Genomic DNA, 18,023 nt, shown 5'->3' with positions numbered 1-18,023 from the left:
TGTCCAATCTCAGGGAACCAAACATGTACACAGTCCAACCTAGCACCAACACTAGCATAGCCAATAAGCCCATACTAAGATACACAACAATGTGTAGTATAGAGGTAGGAAATACAGAAACATGCAATGAAAAGACCCTAAATGTAGTCCAAGCACCGGTAGCTAGGGACAAGTGAGTATAAGCCATATGTTGAACTAATAAGACCTAGGAAGCAAGTGGTAACGGAATGTACACGATCAAGTATATACACAGACACTCAAATGTACATATAAGGGTGCAGCCAGGCACTGAACAACGGTCAATGAATGTGAGTGTCCAGAGAACATTGACTACGTCAAAGAAGGGGTGTCCAGATAGCATTGACTGAGTCAATGAATGAGTGTTCAGATAGCATCGATATAAGCACAAAATAAGGTCATGTTAAGATGAAAGCAAATGGGCCAAGCAACACACCACAAACAATACCCAACGCTCATCCAAAAATCGACACCGAGTCGAAGGTGTCACCGACCCAGCAGGCAGCATGACGGAGGCAAAAAACAATGAGAGTCACCCTGAGACAAGGGGACAGAGCAACCTTCAAACTCGCAGAAAGTGAGAGGGGTCTCGGGGGTCACATCCATTGGACACATGTGCCCCCGTGGGGATTCCCAGGGTCCTGAGACGGAACTCACGCTCAGGGAAGCCCAGGCAGGGTACTGCTAACCGGCGCCCAAGTCTACCAACAATCTGTTATGACCACACATACACTGGTGTAAATATACGGTGTAAGTCAAACTTTGGCATCAGTTATGTGTATGGAGTTCTTGGGCCTACTGGGGACCACGGCCAGAACCTGGCCCCCTCAGAGAGGCAAGGGGAGCAATGGCCTATAGAAGCCCCCGTGTGGTTGGAAGCATTCTATGTCTGCCATCGACTGGGTTAGGCACCCAGAAAGGTAAGCACCCCAAAACAAACCCCTATTCTGGTGAAAATATTGCTACCAAAAGCCAAACAAGTGGATAGAACTCCCCAAACTAAAACAAGCAAACTAGTGTGATGTCACCCATTGCCGCGCCACCATCTGCGCAGCTTTCCTCTCCCTGGGAGGGGGAAGGGGGAGCCCCAGACCTACTGCGCCGGCGATCCACACCCCAGTGGATTGCCGGCTGATGCTATAAGCAGCGGTTGTGCGCTCTGGGTCCAGACTTTTACGGCGCTATGCCTTGTGTGTGGCGGCTGTTTTCCAGGGGTGCGAGAGCCAGGAGTTACTTTTCAGTACTCGGGCTGCATGCACCTAGGGTTTCCTTCCCTGGGTGCCCTGTAAGTACTGCCCTTGGAGCTTGGGGTTACCTTCCACAGGTTCCTTGGGATCTGCCTCTGTGGGTCTGTTTAACTGCTCGGTTTTTCGGCCGCCCTTTGGGTATTTGGGTGTTTTCTCTCCCTAGTTTACCTTAGGGTAGGAGGCAGTTTTGCGCTGGTAAGGGGCACAGGGTGCTGTGCAGCTTGTTGTCATCAATCACAGCGGCCGGCTCTGTTCCTTGGGGTACGTTGTCCTCTTGCGTTTTTTTTTTTTTTTTTTTTTTTTTTTCTCCTTGGTAGGGGGTTCTGCCATACTTGCCACTGGTGTTTGGCCTCATCCTTATACTTGGTGGTGCCCCCTGCTAGGTCCCCGTGGGCATACACGTCCCTGGGGTTCAGCTGTAGACAGTATGTTTGGTAGTTTTGGGCGCCGGTTAACAGTACCCTGCCTAGGTTTACCTGAGCGCGAGTCATCTTGTAGTAAACGCTCAGGACCCTGGGAATCCCCTAGGGAACACGTGGGTTCGATGGATGTGACCCCGGTGTCCCCACTCACTTCATGCGAGTTTGAGGGTTGTTTGGTCCCCTTGTCTCAGGGCGGCCCTCGCGATTTTTGCCTCCGTCATGCTGCCTGTTGGGTCGGTGACACTTTCGACCCTAAGTCCTGTGAGTTTTGCTGCTTGCTGGTGACTCAATTTACCCTTTCTGAGGATGATCATCTTCGGGTACAGGCTGCGCCAGCATTGCATTCTAGGTTTTGTTTGTTGTAAAGTGTTCAGTTGGTTGCTCACTCGGATGCCCCACGGCTATACCGTTTTGCTTATAGGGACCCAGACATGGGGTCCTGTGAGTTTTGCTGCTTGTTGGTGACTCAATTTACCCTATCTGCGGATGATCTTCTTCGGGTACAGACTGTGCAGGCATTGCATTCTATGTTTTGTTTGTTGTAAAGGGCTCAGTTGGTTGCTCACCCGGATGCCCTGCTGCTGGCCCGTTTTGCTTATAGGGACCCAGACATGGGGGTTGGAGGGGTCGCCTCCCACCACCGGTTGAGTTCGCACCTCCTCGTCCTTTCCCTCCTGATGTTTGTTCTGGTTCCCCTTCCCTGCTTCCGGCCCCGAAACATCTGAGGGTTTCAAAGTCGGTGCAGGGGTTAGTTGGTCTTGAGACTCGGACAGCCTCGAGGGATGCCCCTTCCGGTGTGGCGACGGAGGCATTCAAGTCTACTTCCCCAGTTGAAGCCTCTGGGTCTGACCAGTGGGCCCCCCTTCTGTCCGGCTTCTACGGCTGTGCCGGCCTTGTCTGGTGGGGTCGGTGCTTGGAGGAAGACTCGGCCCCAGGACCTGCAGAGGAGGACCTTGGGTGTACTCGCCGAGTCGGGCTTGGCTTCGTCAGCTGTTCTGGTTCTTTTGGGGATGTCCCTTCCACCTCTCTTACGACCGCTGAGTTCAGACCCCGGGGGCCTTACGTCAATTGCTGCGTTGCTGACTTCCTCTTCGGTTTTTTCGGAGTTCAGTGCCTTGGTGCCTACCCGATCCCTCGCTCGATGTGTTCACGAACGCATCATCTCTCGGCTCAGGCTCTGTGACCAGTTGCTCACCAGGCGGCCAGGGACGGTGGGGTCAGTCTTTCTGTTGAGCCCACAGGACAATGCGGGAATTCCCGGCGGTGTGGTTTGCTCTTCGGGGGCTTCGGGTCGCCCGCGGGTCGACGATTTGGCTCCATTCGGACAGCTTCCCGGTGGTTCATTGTCTGAACCGGGGGGGGAAGGGGTTCGATGTGGTCCTTGGCTCTTTGGTGCTGGTCGCTTTGGGTGACTTGTCTGCAGAATTCTTGGGGTTTGGCTCTCCTGGCAGTTCACGTGATGGGAGTGTCCAACGCCTTGGTCGACGGCCTGTCTCGTTTCATTCCCCTCTCCACAGAATGGATGGTCGATGCCAACTCCTTCCGTTGGCTTTGCCAGACGTTCGGACACCCCGAGGTGGACCTCTAAGCGTTGGTTTGGTCGCGGCGCCTTCCCCAGTATGTGGGGCCCTTCCCCGATTGCGAGGCCATCGGGGTCGATGCCTTCCGGCAGCGCTGGTCGAGGTGGGGGTTCCTGTACCTCTTTCCCCCGGTTTTGCTATTGCTCTGCGTCCAGACTCGCTTGGAGACTTACCAGGGGAGAGTTGTCCTCTTGGTCCCATGGTGGCCGGCCCAGCCGTGGTTTCAGGCGCTGCTTGCTTGGTGTCCGGGCAACGGGTGACGTCACACTAGTGTGCTCTTTCTTGTTTTGAGAGTTTTATCCATTTGTTCGGCCTTTGGTAACAATATTTCAACCAGAATAGGGGTTTGCTTTGGAATGCTTACCTCTCTGGGTGCTTGACCCGGTCGATAGCAGACAAAGAATACTTCCAACCACACGGGGGTTTCTATAGGCCATTGCTCCCCTTGCCTCTCTGAAGGGGCCAAGTTCTGGCCGTGGTCCCCGGTAGGCCCAAAGAACTCCATACACATGACTGATGCCAAAGTCTGACATTAGCATATCAGCCTGGATAGCTCCGGGGAGCCTCCAGGGTCTCACCCAGAAAATGGCGTTTCATTACATTCAATGCTGTTTTTTTATATTTAAATGTAAATAACATTGCTTTGCCTTCACAGCTCATGTTGGTTGAGGACATAGCATTTAAATGGGACTGCCACTTCGGGGCTCTGAAGTTACTGCAAGGGCTGATAATGGGGGTCCAGTGCTTTGGAGGAGAGTTGCCATTCTTCTTCGTATCCGGATGGTTCATCAAGAAGCTGGGACACGTTCATGCCATGTCACTTGTTATTGGAGTCTTCGGCATCCGTTACATGCTTTACTACACCGTCTCAAACCCTTGGATGTTCCTACCGGTGGAACTTCTCAATGGATTTACATTTGGAATTTTTTATGCCACAATGACATCATATGCCAGTCATGTTGCACCCTGCGGAACAGAGGCAACCATGCAGGGTATTGTTGGTGCAGCATTTGAAGGCATTGGTAAGACTTCATTAATCAAGTATCAGGATTATACCAATATTTTAATTGCTTATATTTGCCACAAGTTACATGTGCATTTCTAATATAAAGATTATGCAGGTTATAAACTGTTTTCCATCACTTTTGCAGGTGTTGCAACTGGTGGATTTGTAGGAGGCTTCTTATTCTTTACTGTAGGTGGACCCAAGACCTTTCTTTATACGGGAATATTCAATGTAATCTTCACTGCGGTTCATGTGATTCTTCAGCTCTTGCTTAGCACCTTCAGGCCTCATTCTACTCCAGCAGGTATGTACACAATTACCTGAACGTTTATACCCAGAATCATGACAGTATGTTGGTTTCTCTGGTTCCTCTTTACAGGAATAATAGGATGAGTAGTATTAAAAAGAGTGCAGACGTTTGAAATAGTGTAATACGATGGTTAAGGAAAGACACTTGAGATCAGCCTTGAACATAAAAAGAAGTGAATCACTTGTGGTGAATGGGGTAAGGTAGTGACAACAGCTTTGTGGCACACTCAAAATGCTTACAAGAAGAAAATTGTAGCCGGAAAAATAATAAGTAATAGTTGTGAAGCTTAGATTAACCCATATACTGCATACCCATTTAATGTGATAGCCCCATTATTCTTCCCAAATTGTTTACTTCTTAATATTGTTAAAATGCATTCCCTGATCACGGGAAACTAAAAAAAAAATACCAGGTACGTATATATTTTGTGACTTTGGCTGTGATGGAGCAGAGACGTTTCACAATTCACAGGCACTGAGCAATAAGTCGCCCTTTGGCACTTTCCCTGGAAGCTTGGTGGGGCCGAGTTGCCATGTAGACATATTAAAATAATTATTTCAATATGTCTGAATGACTTTTTATATAGTTTTCTGGGGGGGGGGGGGAGCCCCGTCGGCTCCCCGGAGCTATCCAGGCTGATACGTAATATATTAGACTTTAGCATCAGTCAGTGTGAATGGAGTTCATAGGCCTACCGGAGACCCTGAGCCAGAACCCGGCCCCCTCAGAGCGGCACGAGGAGCAATGGCCTATAGAATAGCACATGTGATTTGGAGCATTCTACGTCTGCCATCGATTAGGTCAGGCACCCAGAAAGGTAAGCATCCCAAAACAAACCCCTATTCCGGTTGAAACTTTTACTGAGAGTCAAACGAGTGGATAGAAATCCCCAAAGAAAAACAAGCAACTGAGTATGACATCACCACTTGCCGCACCGCCGTCTGCGCAGCTCCCCCCCTCCCCGGGAGGGGGAATGGGGAGCCCCAGACCCCACAACCCACACCTTCAGTTCTTTGCCTGATGTAAATGGCATTGGTTGCTGTGGCTCTGTCTCCTGATTTCTGTCCTCTGCTCTGTGCCTTGTGGTGTTGGGCGAATCTTCTCTGGTGGTGCGCGAGCCAGGAGTAATTTCTCAAGTACTCGGGCTGCATGCACCTAGGGTCACCTTCCCTAGGTGCCCTGTAAGTACAGTGGAACCTCTATTAACGAGTTTAATCCGTTCTGGCACAGAGCTCGTTATCTGGAAAACTCGTCTTAAACAAATTTCCCCATTTAATATAAAGGAAATAAATTTAATCCGTTCCACTCCCAAAAACATCCATACTTTTATGACATTTTTTTATGTAAATATAATACTGCACATGTAATTATAAATGTTTTGTTGTACTGATTTAATGTTTACTTTACCTTATGAAGAGTCATTGCTGGCTTGAGGGAGACGATGGGGAGGTGGGAAGGAGGAGAGGGGTTATGGTGTGGAAGGAGAATCCACCTCTGAGTCAGGCGGACTCTCTCTTCTTGGGAATTTCACCCCACTGGGACTGGGTTGTGGTTCACTATCACTGGCTCTTCTTTTCTCTACTTTTGCAAAGAACGTATCATTGACAATTGCTTTTGTCTTTGTTTTAGAATGTTCCTAAAACAAGACAGCAAATTGTCACACTTTCGCGCTCTCGGTAAACAAAAAAAAAAAAACTTGCCCCAAGTGCGCTGGGCATTTATAATAATATACACATGGAAAATACTGGAGGGCCAGGTCCCAAATCTACACAGTAAAATAACAACATACTGGAGTGAACGATATGGAAGAAAATGCAAGATTGATCCAGTGAAGAGCAGAGGTGCCATAGGCACAATCAGAGAACACTATAAACATTAGAGGTCCGCGGTTGTTCAACGTCCTCCCAGCGACTATTAAGAAATATTACCGGAACAACCGTGGACATCTTCAAGAGAAAACTGGACTGTTTTCTAAGAGAAGTTCCGGATCAGCCGGGCTGTGGTGGGTATGTGGGCCTGCAGGCCGCTCCAAGCAACAGCCTGGTGGACCAAACTCTCACAAGTCGAGCCTGGCCTCAGGCCGGGCTTGGGGAGTAGAAGAACTCCCAGAACCCCATCAAGCAGGTATCAAGCAGGGCGATCGAGAGGCAACACTGAAAAGTGTTGCCTCTCTTTTTCACTGTCCTGACCTTAATTTTCGGTGTTAGTATTTCATTTTTGTACCAATGTGTTCGCAATAGTATGTTCTAGAAGAACATATGTATAAAATGTCACACAGGGATGTGTTAGACCGGCACCAAATAAAAAACTACGTCGATTACACTCGTCGTATCAACAATACAACAGTCTTACCACGAAGATACAATACAATGCCATTCTCCCAAATAGGCTATGTGGCTATTAGAGAAAACGAAAATTTCATGGCAAACATGTTTATACTATCCCTAAGTCGATCGGATAAGAATTGGATTTTATAGAAATATTTATTCAAATGACGCTTGAGCGCGGCGTTTGGGTGCATTCAAGAGAAAAATATGTCACACTTAAGTGACATATACCTGCAAAAGTGTTAAATTAATTAAACATGTTCACACACCGGGTTGTCACTGCTATATCAGGACAGCTTTTCCAAGAATGCGTTCACCTTTTCAAACATTTCCAACACTTCCCTGATCTCAGTGGAAGAGGCAGCATCCTCCCTTACTAATGGTGTAAATTGTTGATGAGGACCTGCCATACTCCCTTGTGAGATCAGTCACACAGACACCACACTCATGCTTTGCTATAATTTTCTTCTTCAAATCCACAGTAATTGTGTCTTTCTTCCTCTTGACAACACTATCTTTAGCAAGTAGCTTCTTTGGCAACATCGTGCGTTACAAATTGTAGTCACAAAACCATTAAAAACCCAAAGAAAAGCGCAAATAAATCCAGAGGGATGCTTGTCGTGTGGGATACAACAACAACACTGGCGTCGGAGGCGTCCGAGAATTTGCGAGAACCCACGAGACGCTAGGAAGCACCATGTGGTTTTTGCTCGCCAATAGAGACAAATTTGCTGTGAGTGGCTCGCTCGTTACTGGAAATACTCGTAAATAGAGCCACTCGTTAATCGAGGTTCCACTGTACCTGTACTGCCCTTGGAGTTTGGGGTTATCTTCCACAAGTCATCTTGGGGTTTTCCTCTGTTGGTCTTTTGCTGCTCGGTAATTGACCGCCCTGTGTGTCAGGGCGGTCAATTTGTGGACTATTTAGTAGAATTTGGTACTATTTACTTTATACAGTAGTTTTAAAAATAAAGCTAGAAAACAAACTTAAATATTACTAGGCCTAGTATAGCATTGTATATGTATTATTTTAAGCCTCAGGTAGTATGTATTAGGCCTAGGAAAGTTAAGTTTTCTTTACAACATCAGTACAAATACTATACTTCTTTAGTTTGTCCAAATTCAATAGTATCAATTTCTACTTTCTAATTGCCTTTTACGTTAATACAGTATATGTACGATGGTCCTCATCATTACTGTTAGTACTGCCTAAACAGAAGGATGCACTGGATTTGCCCGTTATTAGTTTATCTTCTTCATCACGTTATCCCTTGATTATTCCCAATTTATAATTCCTGTAATTTTTACTTGTATGATACAGTATAGATTTAATCACTGTGATTGCTCTGCTGACGTTTTCTGAAGGAGCTGTTTGAGTAACTGTGCTGTGGCTAGTGCAGGCAATGAAGTGAAGGGGAGCCTGGGAATAAAATATCCAAGTATAGAAATGTTAGGAGTTACATTTTGATTATACAGTATGTATTATCATCACATGTTTAAGATGGGATGCCAAAGTCACATTACTTCCCCCCCCCCCCTCTCCTTCTAATTATTATACAGTAATGTGTTCTTTAATCATTAACTCCTACCCCCCCCCCCCCCACATTCCACTTGCATGTCCTCCCTCATTTATTCTGACTTACCCTGTGCCTCTGCAGAGTCAAGCAGGGATAAAAGGAAGGTGGATCTTCAGGCTCCCTCTGTTTACACTTGTGTAATTACCTAAGTATAGTTACAGGTTGAGAGGTTGTGGTGGTGGAGGATTGGTGTTGTGAGTAGATATCCAATTAATAAATTTATCACAGTAATGTTGGGCAGTCTCTTTGAATCCAAATACTTCTTGTAGGAGGAATTTTGAGTGTAGATAAATGAGTTTTTAAATATTTTTGGGGTGGACTGATAAATTTTCCATGTCTCCTTATCTGCCCCGTGCCTCATGGCTTGACGAGGGCAGCTCAAAAAAATCCTCACTGGATTTAAGTTCTGTTTTACGAAGAACTGGACATTGCCTAAAAGACCTTCCAAGTGGCTTTGCTCAGAAATGGGCTTTTAATTTTCACTCAAAGCCATATTATTCTTTTTAAATAGTATGTCTTAGTTGCTATGTATGCAACAATATTTGGGGCTGTTATATACTTGCTGATATCACTGTGCTCATACTACCTTCACAGTAAAATATATTCAACCTAATGACTACAATGTAAGTTTTACCTGGGGAGAATAGTTGAATAAATACTGTATTCATGGGAGAATCAGTTTACTTACAGGAGTTACACATAAAACTCTGGACATTGAGTTTAGGACATAGCACTCTACCTTGAGATTACCTCAAGATGGTTTTGGGGCTTAGCATTCCCGTGGTCCAGTCCTCGACCAGGGCTGCCTATACCATATTGATCAAGTAACATAATATTACAAAAGACTTAACTGACAATGAATGTTGACACCAGGACCCCCCTTACTTGCTACTGGAGCTCCTTCAGGCACCACCACACAGCCCTCTTCCTCACTCTGAGAGTTATCAATATTGTCTAACACAACTCTTAACACACTACATATGAAAGTAATCACTCTCAAACAGTTTTACAATCAAAGTATATACAGTGACACTTCGACTTAAGACTGCCCCTACTTACGAATTTTTTTAATTATGATCCCAATTTCGTCGAAAAATGCGACTAAGGGAAGAATTGCAATGTTTTGTTGAAAAAACCCACCCAGATAAAGCTGTAGCAGACCATTGCATTAACCTTCTAAATGACAGTGTGATGTTTAACTACTCAGATAAGTTTTAAAATGTAGGGAAAAAGAAGTGACTTTAGACAAATTCTTGTAAGACAAGCAAGCAGTGAGCCACAATCAGGTCCTAAGGTATGCCTACTAAACATAGAAGTCATTACTGCCTGATGTTATAATGGAAGGGGAATCCCTTTCCAAATACTAACACCTTTCCTCCTCCCCTCGCCCTTCCCCTTCCTCACTGCCTTCCATACGCCAACAAGAGTTCTCAATGAAAGTTAGATATACATACTGTATTGCAACTAGAGCAAAAAGAATGGTATTCGGTATCAAATGTATTTTAAGTTAATATTTTTGGGGGGGAGTTGTGGAACGGATTACTTCAATTTACGTTATTTCTTACGGGGAAATTCGTTTCGAGTTACGAATTTTCGAATTACGACCCGCTCTGGGAACGGATTAAATTCATAAGTGGAGGTACCACTGTATTATTATATACATTCTGGAATGATATTAACCCTAATATAAAGTTAACTAAGAAAATAATAGCATTCTCATAAATACACAATCTGGTAACACAACAACCTGACCGACACGCGCCTCACCCTCACATGTCTTGGACCAGAATTGTACATGTCTACCCAGAGACACCATTTCATGATCTCTCTCATACAATGGATTACAATATACAGTACTGCTACACCATAATCCTTGTAAGAACATGCATAAAGCACAGTATAGCAGCAATGCCAAATATATACATAATATGAGTGTCAGACCACGGAGGAAAATTGAAACAGGAATTTCCTTAAGTACTTTCGTATATTAATACATCTTCAGAAGGAGTCTGAAGATGTATTAATATATGAAAGTACTTAAGTACTTTTCCTCCGCGGTCTGACACTGTCACATTTTTAATCACGTGTTTATTTTTTGTGATTTACACAGATACATAATATGTAAATTTCAATAATATAAATCATACTTGACAAACCGAGATAGGATGAATATTTTCTACCTACACCATCTGTGAAACACAGGTAATTACCAGGTTTGTAACATACCTTCTTCTTCCAGAAAAATAAATGAAATTAATTGAAGATTAATTGCATTTCTGCAGGAAGCCCCTTCAGCTCCCTGGAGCTATCGGGCTAATGTGTGATATATTAGACCGGGGCATTAGTCTATGAAGTTTGACCTACTGGGGACCAACAGCCAGAACCTGCCCCCCCCCCCCTCAGAGGGATTGCAGGGAGCAGTGGCCCTGGAAAACCCTCCTGTGGTTGGGGTTTTCCTTATCTGCCATCAACCAGGTTAGGCAACCAGAAAGGTAGGCATAACAAAACAAACCCCACATGGTAAGAAAATTACAAGTAAAAACCAAAAAGAGAGGCAGAACGTCCTCCAGTCCCAAGTAAACAATCAAACGTCACACTCCACTGCCGCACCGCTCTACCGCGCCGCCCTTCCCTCCCTGCGCCGGCTACCCAGCACTTCAGTTCATTCGGTAATGTGGTCCGGGGCGGATATCTTCTCTGGCCTCGATTTCCAAGGCAGTGTTTTGCCTTCGTGATGACCTCTGCAGTGTTGTTGTGGGTGGTGGCCAGGTGTCCTCATCAGTGCTGGGGCTGCATGCGCTTAGGGGCATCCTTCCCTAGGCGCCCTGTGAGTATTGCCCTTGCGTGTTAGGGTTCCCTTCCCTGGTGTGTTCGGGAAACCATTTCTGTAGAGGTTTTTACTGCTCGGCATTTACCCAGCCCTTGGGGCCAGCTGGGGTTTCATGGCCCTTGTTTAGCTTGGGTAGGGAGTGGTATTGTGCTGGTTGGGGCGTCAAGGTGTTGTGCAGCCTGCCTACCTACGCAGCAGCCGTTTCCTGTTTCCTCTGGGGACGTTGTACTTTTGCGGGGGTTTCTTTTTGTTTTGGTTTTCTTGCCTGGTGTGGCTATCATTCCACTTACAATATTTTGGTGGCCCTCTGCCACCAAAATAAATTTTGATATGTACCATGAAACCCCTGCGTGCACATCGCAGGGGTTTCAGTGTTTTGAACACCCCCTTGTTAACTATGGGTCTTAACCGGTTAGCAACACCTAACCCGGGCTTCCCATATCAATCAGCCTGCGGGCCCTGGAAAACCCTGTCGGGACTCGATGGACCTATGACTGCATCTTTCTAGTTCCAGCCCACCTCGTGCAGGTTCGAAAGTTGCTGTGTGCCCTTGTTTTAGGGGTTACAGTCACCTCTTTTGTCTCTGTCATGCTGCCTGTTGGGTCAACAACACCTTTGACCCGGAGTCTTGTGAGTTGTTTTCTCTTCTTGTTCTCCAGTACTTTTCTGGTTACATTACTGTTAGGGTACAGGCAGCATCCACATTGCATGCTAGGTTTAGGTTACTACAACGTACTAGGTTGGTTTTCCACCCAGATACCCCGCGGCTGCCCTGCTTTGGTTATAGGGACCCGGACCTGGAGGCGTTAGTTGCTTCGACTTTGGTTGTATCCGCGCTCCCTGGTCCTTCCCCTGTTGTTCATCCTGCGCCTCTTTCCCCAACTTCCGGCTCCCAAACGTCTGAGGGTTTCGGAGTCGGAGCAGGGTTTAGTTGGTAATGAGACTCAGGCAGCTTCTGAGGCTGCCCCATTTGAGTTGGGGACGGAGGCATTCGAGCCGGTTTCTCCTACTGAGGTTTCTGGGTTCCACCAGCAGGCTCCCTTCTTTTCAGCCTTTCCCCTGGACTTTACCTTTTCTTCAGGGATAGAGGGTATGGAGGACTGCACTGCCTTGGGTCCCGACTTGGGGGATCCCGAGGCTTGGGAGGAATGGATCTGGGGTCCTTGGGCCCCCTTTGACCCCACTTGGCTGTTGGTGCCCTCTTTGTGGGGCTTGTTGTTGCAGGCAGAGGGGGTTTTCTTATCCCCCCTCTCGAATCTTCCCTAAGGAGGTTCCCAGATTCCACCTCTGTGATGGATCCGTCCTTATTTGAGCTTGGATCTTCTTCCCTGTATTGGGTGCGTTTGGAGGTTCTGGAGTCTTCCTGGCTGGTAAACTTCCCATTCTTTTCATTGGGGGCATGGGTTCTGTTGGACCCGCATGCTTGAGTGGTGAGAAACTTCTACCATTCTGCAGGTTTACCTGGGGGAGCGAGTTTGGATGCCTTAATGTGTGCTTGTTCACTCCTGTGTTTTTTTGGGATGTTGGCCTTGTGCAGCTGCATGTGCAGGTTCCTACCCTTTCAGCATCCTTGGTTACTGAAAATTTGCACGCCTGTGGGCATTTGGCTTCGGTCTTACACTTCATTGCCCTTCATGAGCTGTCTTCGGCCTGGCTTGAGGATGTGAAGGCACAGGATGCCGGGCCTTCATCTGGTGTGTTGGCATCGGCAGCTCGGGCGTTGGCCGCGATGTTGAAGCTGTTTTGCGTCTATCTTGAAGGAAGCAGTGTCTCTGTTCTTTGCTTCTCACCTCGCGTGCCCATCAGGCTGTGCTCACTCTCACTTTGGAATCCGCTTGGCCCCTGGCTTAGGTTTTTGTCGTCGTTTTGCGGTTTGCAGAATCTGCTGTCACGCAGTTTCTGCAGGCAGCTTCGTCTAATTGTCATCTTATGTCAGACATGTTAGTTCTCCGGGATGGCCTTTCTCGGCCATCTCAGAAAGGTCGTGCCAGTTCTTGGGATTCCGCTTGTCGAGGTGGGCCATTGGTGCCAGTTTCTGACCTCGTCCCTCAGAAGGGTGTCTCGCCTGTTCCCAGTGCCGAAACTGACTGTGTGGATCTGTGGTTCATTCTGGTCTTGTACTGTCTGAACCCCTGGATTCCTTGCCCCTCCTTTCAGATGACCACTGTGTCTCAGGTCTGGCTTCTTTTGGAGCCGGGTGCCTGGATGGTGTCCCTGGACCTCAAGGATACGTATTGGCACGTCCCTATTCATTCAGGGTTCAGGGACTGGCTAGGTTTTGTGGTGGGACATCATGCTTACTGCTTTCATTGCCTTCCTTTTGGCTTGAATCTGGCACCTCACGTATTCACACAGCTTACCTGGGTTGTGATGACCGATCTGCATCTGCTAGGGGTTCGGGTCATGACCTACCTCAATGACTGGCTGGTGTGAGCTCCCAGTCGATCTGCTTGTCTGCTCGCCAGGGGTGTGGTGCTGTCCCAGTTTGCTGGGTTCGGGTTCCTGGTGAACTGGAGGAAGTCCCATTTAGTTTTGTCCCATGTTCAGACCTGGCTGGGTCTTGTTTGGGACACTCGGATCCGCTTCCATGTGTCTCTCCCTCTCCCAGGACTGTCATATGATGCCTAATACTGTTGCCTCGTATTGTGCGGCGCTGGTAGAGCCACCCCAGCTTGTGTTGGGGGTGGATGCTACTTCTGCCCAGTTCAGTTAGCTTTCTCATGCTTTGTTTTTCTGCCTGTTCATGCACTGCCTGAGCCAGTCCTGGTCCTTGGACAGGGTGCTCTCCTATCTTTCCTCTCCTCAGTTTGTGGTGGTCCATTCAGTTCAAGATTGTTTTTCCAAGGCTCAGTTTATGCTGGTATTAGTCTCTGGGGGTCAGGTCGGTGAGCTTCATGCTCTCCTCTGGCGGAAGGGTTTCTGCTTTTTCGATCCTGGTGGTCGATTTGTTCAGTTGCAGCCGCCTCCTTTTCTGACGAAAAATGAGATGGCTTCTTTCCGGAGAGGTCCTTGGGTACTTGATGCTTGGTTGGTCAGCCTGGGGGTGCATCATGTGTTGTGTCCGGTTGCGGCACTTCGCCATTATCTGCGTGCTTTGGCTTCAGTGGCTGGGGATGCGCTTTGGGTTGATTAAATTTCCCCTCGTTCTGTGTTCCAGGGCTCGGGTCTCCCAGGTCATCCGCAGGGTTATTAAATCTAGCCAGTCTGCAATCTATCCTCGTGTCCATGATGTTTGGAAGTTTACTACATTGGCTGATGTGTTTAACAACATGTCTTGGGCTGATATTCAGGCATGGGGATTTTGGAGGTCGAATAGGGTCCTGGCCGCCAGTTATTTAGACAACATTCCTGGTCCTGGGCATTCGTGTGTGTTGCGGGTCGCAGGTTGCAGCCAGTTGTCTCGCCTTCGAATTGAGGAGCATGTGGCAGTCGCCTCCCAGGTAAGTCCCTCTATTCCTTATCTTGGTTAAGTAGCTACAGGGGGGACCCCAAAGGGGTTCCCCCACAGAAAACCAGCGTTGAATGTAATGAAACACCATTTTCTGGGCGAGCCCCGAAGGCTCCCGGGCACCCTTCCTCCCTCCGGTCGGTCGGTTGTTTTTGTGTTGTTTTGGTGCTTAGCCTCCAAACTGAAGTTGCTGGATGGCTGACACGGGGGGTCTGGGGTTACCCCCTCCCCCTTCCAAGGAGTAGAGGGCTTCGCGGACTAGCGGTGCAGCAGTGGGATGTGACGTTTGCTTGTTTGCATGTTACTTTGGGAATTGAGGGAGTTCTGCCTTCTCTGTTCGGTTTTTGGTTGCAATTTTCTTACCAAGTGGAATCTGTTTTGTTATGTCTATGTTTCTGGGTGCCTAACCCCGGTTGATGGCAGATAAGGGAAAACCCCCAACCACAAGGGTGTTTTCCAGGGGCCATTGCTCCCTGTGCCTCTCTAAGGGGACCAGGTTCTGGCTTGTAGTCCCTGGTAGGCTGAGCTCCATTGACTAATGCCCTGATCTAATGTATCGCATATTAGCCCAATAGCTCCAGGGAGCCTCCGGGACTCGCCCAGTAAATGGCATTTCATTACATTCAATGCTGGTTTTTTATGAATTATGTAATTAAAAAATCTTAACATGTTAATTCATATTAAAGTGTTTATTAATCAGCTGTTGTTTTTTGCAGGAGGAAGCTCCTCGCCAATGGGGTACATGCCCCCAAGTGAGAGCATGAAGCCAGTTGCCGTTAATGATGCAGATGCAGAGGAAGACATCTGAAGTCAAATTATTTGATGACAAAATATGTGTATTAAAATTGTCTAAAAGTGTGCTTTTTAGTAAGATATACAAGTGCCTACAGTGAAGCTGGGGTTTTCCTTGAGCTTCCAAAGTGAACCTAAACCACATTGCTTAATCACATGATGCTGCACCCATCCATGCTTTTGGTATGAAAGGTACAGTAATGTAATTACTCAACCTTTCTCAATTACTAATTACTCAGTCTTTTTTGTAATTTTATTTATTTTTTTATAAATAATTTTGTGACTGATCTATTAATTGCTATGTAGAAAAATATTTTTATCTCATTAAATGCTTTGTACACATTCCAACCTTTGTAAAATGTCCCAAACACTTGGTGCTGGTTAATATGGCTTGGTGTATCCTAAATACAGTCAAGTTTAGATGTACAGTGCAACCTGGATTTGGCCAATTTCCAGTTAAAATGCACACTTTTCAGGCCAGATTTGCTTGCCTGATTAATCAAACACTTGTTCGGCAAAGCGGGTGATGTGTGAATTTGCTTAGGATGTTGAGCCAGAGTTCAGACTTGTGGTTAGGGCCTGGTTCATTTACACTATTTTTGGGTAATGAGAAACACCTGTACCGTAATGAGCCTGAAATTTCTTTACAGTGGGGTTTTGGTAGTCGTCCATCATATGATACATTGAAATTCAAATTTGGCTCTGTGAAATTAATCCATAAAGTATGGTAAACACAATACGAATGGGAACATTTAATATTGCTCCAATCATGTTGTTAATGATTTCCATAGATGCAACATTAAGAGAGAGGTATAGCCTTGGAAAAGCCATTGAGCACATTTAAAACCAAATTATGTGGTTCATTTTTATTGAGTTGTGCTGGTTTTGTTCACTTGGGTAAGGGCCTTGTTACTCTTGTAACTGAGGTTTTCAGGATGAGGTGTTAGATTTCACCACATAATCTAGATGGGGTAAAATCTTTTCACTGTTAGGTTCTCTTGGTAGTTGTCCATCATAGGATAGGTTGAATTCCAATTTCACTGGGTGAAAATGGTCCATAGTGTGTATGTGAAACAATTCCCATTATTGGGAGATAAGAAGCCTGTACATAGACATATAGTGAGGCTCCCCTAACCCAGCATTTCTTAACCTGGGCTGCAACCCATAACAGTTACCTAACTCCTGGTTACCTATATACTGCTAAGTGAACAAAGGCTTCAAGTGAAAGGAAATATGCCCAATCACTTCTCCTGTCCGGGTGTCAAACCTGGTAACACTTGAAATAGGGCTCCAGTCACACTTTTAATTATTATTTTAGATGGACATAACACTAGAAGAAAGAGTTGGGGCCTTGGTAAAGTTATTGAGCATGTTTAGAACCAAATCCTTTGGTTGATTTTCATTTCCAGTTGGTGCAGTTTTTGTTCACCTAGGTAAAGGCCCTGCTACCTTTAAAAATGAAGTTTCAAGGGTTGGGAAAGAAGCTACATGTGGTGATACCTCTTGACAGACAGGGTCTTCTGGTAGTTGTCAATCATATGATTAGTTAAAATTTAAATTTCACTCTGTAAAATTAACCATTATAACATGGAAAATATCAGTGTATGAATGGTAACTTTATAATTAATTAATATGGCTACAATCTCATTTAAAAAAAATTTTACTGATGAATCATTAGAAGAACAAGGCATAGCTCTGCATTTTTTCTTGTATATAAAAAATCCATCATACAAATGCATTCTGAGGGCATTTCCAGTTGCAACAAATTGGGGCTGGTCCCATGTACAGTGGTATCTCAGTTTTCTGGGGGGGGGGGGGGAGCCCTGTCGGCTCCCCGGAGCTATACCAGGCTGATATGCTAATGTCAGACTTTGGCATCAGTCATGTGTGTGGAGTTCTAGGGCCTACCGGGGACCACGGCCAGATCCTGGCCCCCTCATAGAGGCAAGGGGGGCAATGGCCTATAGAAACCCCCATGTGGTTGGAAGCATTCTATGTTTGCCATCGACCGGGTCAAGCATCCAGAAAGGTAAGCATTCCAAAACAAACCCCTATTCCGGTTAAAATTGCTACCAAAAGCCGAACTAGTGGATAGAACTCCCCAACAGAAAACAAGCAAACTAGTATGACATCACACGTCACCGCACTGCTGTTTGTGCATCTCCCCCCCTCCCCGGAAGGGGGAATGGGGAACCCCAGACCTCTCACGCCGGCTATCCACCTATCAGTTCTTCGGCTGATGCTAGAGGCACCGATCATGTGCTCCGGCTCCGTTGGTTGTTTCAGCACTGTACCTAGAGTGTGGTGACTGTCTTCTAGGTGATGTGTGAGCCGGGAGTGTTTCTCCAGTACTCAGGCTGCATGTGCCTAGGGTTTCCTTCCCTACGTGCCCTGTAAGTACTGCCCTAGGGGCTTGGGGCCGCCTTCCACAAGTTTCTTGGGTTCTGCCCCTGCTAGGCCATTTAC

At 46.6% G+C, this 18,023-nt stretch overlaps 1 protein-coding gene across 1 annotated transcript in view; it reads left to right on the top strand.

Moving 5' to 3' along the window:
• Positions 1-15,899, top strand: part of Sugb (Sugar baby) — a 94,712-nt gene extending 78,813 nt beyond the window's left edge. The window contains exons 10-12 of the mRNA XM_045740790.2: positions 3,923-4,289; positions 4,419-4,577; positions 15,482-15,899. Of these exons, the coding sequence (XP_045596746.1) occupies positions 3,923-4,289; positions 4,419-4,577; positions 15,482-15,573 (618 nt within the window). The 3' untranslated portion in view covers positions 15,574-15,899. The remainder of the gene's footprint in view (positions 1-3,922; positions 4,290-4,418; positions 4,578-15,481) is intronic.
• The last annotated feature ends 2,124 nt before the right edge of the window (positions 15,900-18,023 follow it).

Source organism: Procambarus clarkii, chromosome 13 (genome assembly GCF_040958095.1).
Source record: "Procambarus clarkii isolate CNS0578487 chromosome 13, FALCON_Pclarkii_2.0, whole genome shotgun sequence".
Taxonomy (NCBI): Eukaryota; Metazoa; Arthropoda; class Malacostraca; order Decapoda; family Cambaridae; genus Procambarus; species Procambarus clarkii.
The sequence above is the reverse complement of the archived record's forward strand: the minus strand, read 5'-3'. Positions and strand labels throughout refer to the sequence as shown.